This window comes from Sinocyclocheilus anshuiensis, unplaced genomic scaffold (genome assembly GCF_001515605.1).
Source record: "Sinocyclocheilus anshuiensis isolate Anshui unplaced genomic scaffold, SAMN03320099.WGS_v1.1 scaffold415, whole genome shotgun sequence".
NCBI classification, from domain to species: domain Eukaryota; kingdom Metazoa; phylum Chordata; class Actinopteri; order Cypriniformes; family Cyprinidae; genus Sinocyclocheilus; species Sinocyclocheilus anshuiensis.
Window position 1 is genome coordinate 721,821 of NW_015552655.1, and position 3,862 is coordinate 725,682.

At 35.4% G+C, this 3,862-nt stretch overlaps 1 protein-coding gene across 3 annotated transcripts in view; it reads right to left on the reverse strand.

The window, feature by feature from the left end:
• slc17a7b (solute carrier family 17 member 7b) overlaps positions 1-2,677 on the reverse strand; it is a 21,681-nt gene extending 19,004 nt beyond the window's left edge. For all 3 annotated transcript variants that reach the window (XM_016458714.1, XM_016458713.1, XM_016458712.1), the window contains exon 1: positions 2,555-2,677. In XM_016458714.1, coding sequence (XP_016314200.1) covers positions 2,555-2,616 — 62 coding nt within the window. In that variant the 5' untranslated portion in view covers positions 2,617-2,677. The remainder of the gene's footprint in view (positions 1-2,554) is intronic.
• Between the last annotated feature and the right edge of the window lie 1,185 nt (positions 2,678-3,862).

Genomic DNA, 3,862 nt, shown 5'->3' on the forward strand with positions numbered 1-3,862 from the left:
ATACTGTACTATTATAGTAATAATATTTTATTACTATAATAAAATATTATAGTACACTGTACTTTAGTGAATATATTCCCATTTCATTATTTTTCTTATTGCACTGCAATAAATAAAAAAAAATATATATATATATTTCAAAGTGGTAATAAAACAAAGACTTACTGCATTACATTTCACAAGAAAATACCATTTCAGTCGTTGTAATTCAATTTCAAGTTTAATTCAGTGTGTTACATGCAGTTTCTTTGCAATTATTTGTGAAACTTTCAGTTTTTGAGTGAAAATAATTTCAAAGTAAATCCTACACTACTTATTTTCAGTGTAGTTTTATATGGACAGAAATCCTGAATTCTCACATATTTCTGCCCATTTTCAGATTTACCTGCCCTTCAAATGTCACAAAAAACACCAACTGTTGCTGGTCACTTTATATGTCAATCACATTACTTCATAAATTATTATTTTGTTAAGTTAAAATTATTGTAGTATAATTTCACATTCTCAGAAGTAAATTTACCAAACAAAAAAGAGGGTACACTAGTGAATGCATTTATATGTCAGTCACCATCACTTCCCGTCTAAATCCAGAATAAGCTGTGAAGCAGACCAGACTTTCTGCTGATGCTCAAAAGTCTGGCGAGACACTTTTATCTAACAGGACTTACAGAAACACTTAGTACAGCTTCAGTGCGCTGGAGTAACGCGGGGATAAGTGCCTTGATTAAGACTCATACAGCACAAAACCTGAGCTTTACCCCTACACCACACCACAAGACTCAACAAAGAACTGTTTAAACCACAATAGAAAGAAAAGGCATTAAAGCCAGACAAGCATGGCATCATCTCGAGAGCAGACAGTTACAAGTTTCTATCACCGCCGAAGGAGAGTGTTTTGGCTGATATAATAACCTGTTGATCTGATTACAGAGGAATCGATGCCAGAGAATTGAGCTTTTAAATGGCCGTTTATACGTAACAACATCCTCACATTGTCCAGGAAGAACTAACAGTTTAATGACACTGTCCAGACCAGTAATAGCAGGCGTGACGTGGCCGACCGAGCGCTATGACTTATGGGGCTTTCCAGGAGAGAGAGAGCGAGAGAGAGAGAGAGAGGATTTAACTAGCAGCAGGTTAGTTGGAGATCTATTTCAGGACTGGATTTACGTGTTAAAGACTGCTCACAATCCTGAGAAACAGACTGAGAGAGAGAGAGAGAGAGATTGTGTTTTTCTCCGTATGCTAATAAAAAGCAGATTCCATCCTTACAAGTGGAAACACTGATTTAAATGACATACATAAACATATTCATGTTTATATCACTATTTAAAAATGAAGGCTTTTTGTCCTTGAAGATAAAAAAGAGCTGTGTACTTCATCAATCTTTAATCACAAGTTTACTTTAAATTTGCATTTTTATTTTACTTTTATTTTTATTTACTCATAGAACATCTTGCAGGAAGCTATAATGCGGAAAAGTATCAATCACCTTTAGTATTCTTGTAATTATTCAGTTGAATCAAATATCATATCAGATTTTGAATATCATGAATTATTAATAGCCCCATTAATACTTAACCAGTATTTATTACAAAAAAAATCTGACCTGTGATTTTACAGAGAGTGTTTTCACATTCAGTTCTTTAACTTCCTGCTTTATCTATTTCATTTTACAGTATTTATGCCATTTTTATTTTATACACGTAACAATAAAATTCTATATATTATATTTATTACTGTTTATATTACTAGTATTACGATTATTTACTATAATACTGTTATCATATTTATCACGTTATATATAAATATAACGTCAAATACTGCGATTTGAAAAATGCACAAATATATATTATGCATATTTTAAATATATATTAATATGCATAAATAAAATATGACTTAAATATGCAGTTAAGTGATCATACATTAAGGTCATGTATATTGAATAGTAGTCAGACTAAAAAAAAAAAATGTTTCATCATTTTGCCAGGAAGGTTTTAAATGCTTCTTAAACAAACAATCTATCGAGCATGTGTTTCAAAGTCAGCATCTTTAGACAGCCATGATAGAGAACGGAAGTGGTCACCTGACAGGTGAAATGTGACGACACAAACAGTCGCTATTAATAGTCCAGTCGAGTTAATCTGGTCGTTCCCAACACACGCGTTAACGAAGACACACACACACACACACACACGACAAAAAAACTACACAAATGAGCATCTCCTCAATTTATGACGACAGAAACAAACACCAGCACTGAGAGACTGACACAAATCACATCCTCATCTTCAGTAGGCTATGTCTATACTGTGTGTTGACGGTCATGTAGTGCACTAATCCACCGACCTCCATCTAGTAGCCTACACTTCATTTTTACACTAAACGCTCTGATAAACAACCATTTTTTTTTATTTTTTTTTTTATCAGAACTAAACCTCATTAAGCTATCTTAATGCTTTACATGCATCATTTAGACGTTGCACTAATAATACGAACATATAAACCAGCTTGGGCATTTCTTTTAAAAGTTGAATGAAGTTTCGACTCTCACCGGTTTATCCGTCCAAGTGTTTTCGCCGCTGCTGCTTTAAAGCGTTCAGGTCTGACCTCCATCCTCTACAACTCCACCGCGGACCGACGGGACTCTGTGCGCTTCTGCTCCCCCTTCCACCTACAGCACACACACACACACACACACTAATACTCTCACACACATGCGCAGACGCACACATACACAAACTTCAAATGTTTAACAAACGCGATTCCAGGAATGGCGTTCCCAAAGGAACACAAGTCGATTAATGCATGGAAAATATGAAGTGGAAGATCGAACAAAGACAATGAGAGCAGCATTAGTGAGTCTAAACAACTTTATTTTCTGAGTTGCACCAAGTAAACGCTGTTATAGAGTGAGAGATACAGTTGAAGTGTTAAACGGAGTTTTAGAGCCGCTGTGGTTTAATGAACATGGATGGAGTGTCACTGTCCGCGGTGCTGAAATCAGATTACAGTAAATCTGCAGGAGTGAAGAGCAGCGCTAAACCCGTGTGTGTGTGAGAGAGAGAGAGAGAGAGAGAGAGAGACACACACACGAGAGAGACACTTAGTGGACACAATAATACGCCACTACAAACAGGGGTGGATTTAGTGAATTGGGGGCCCCAGGTAAAATATAGGAATGGGGCCCTATACATTTGCGCACATTTTCCTAGATCCACCTTGAGGTTCCTTTTGTGTTGTGATGCTTGCTGCTGCACAATGGTGCCCCATAGTTGTATCCAATGTTTCTACATGTTTTAATGTACATGTTATAATGGCTTTCTTTCATGTTGCAGACCACGAAATAGCAAACTGATTTACAGTTGAGATACAGGTTTTCACAAAAAAACAAAATAAATTATTAAATGATAACCCTCACAATTGAGCGTTTAAACCAGGGGTGAATCAGAAGTATAAATGATTGTTTTAATTTAAAACGGGGTTATGTGGGTGGATTTTCGCATTGGTCTGAACAAAAACTACAGACTGGATTATTGAAAATGAACATTCATTCTCTGCCAGTAGGAGGCGCTTTTGGAATGTCAGAAATATAGAATGAGAAAAGTCTGAAAAAATATCGCCTATATTGACCAGGAAAGTCCACTGATGAGTTACCAGCGTCAGCCTGTGTGCAAAGGCTGTCTAATTCTAAACTTTAAAATGTTTATTTTTAGTTATTTTAACTACAAATTTAAATAAACAGCGTCGGCCTGTGTGCAAAGGCTGTCTAATTCTAGACTTTAAAATACATGTATTTTTAGTTATTTTAACTACAAATTTAAATAAAACTGAAAAAAATAATGAAAAGGCAATTATACAT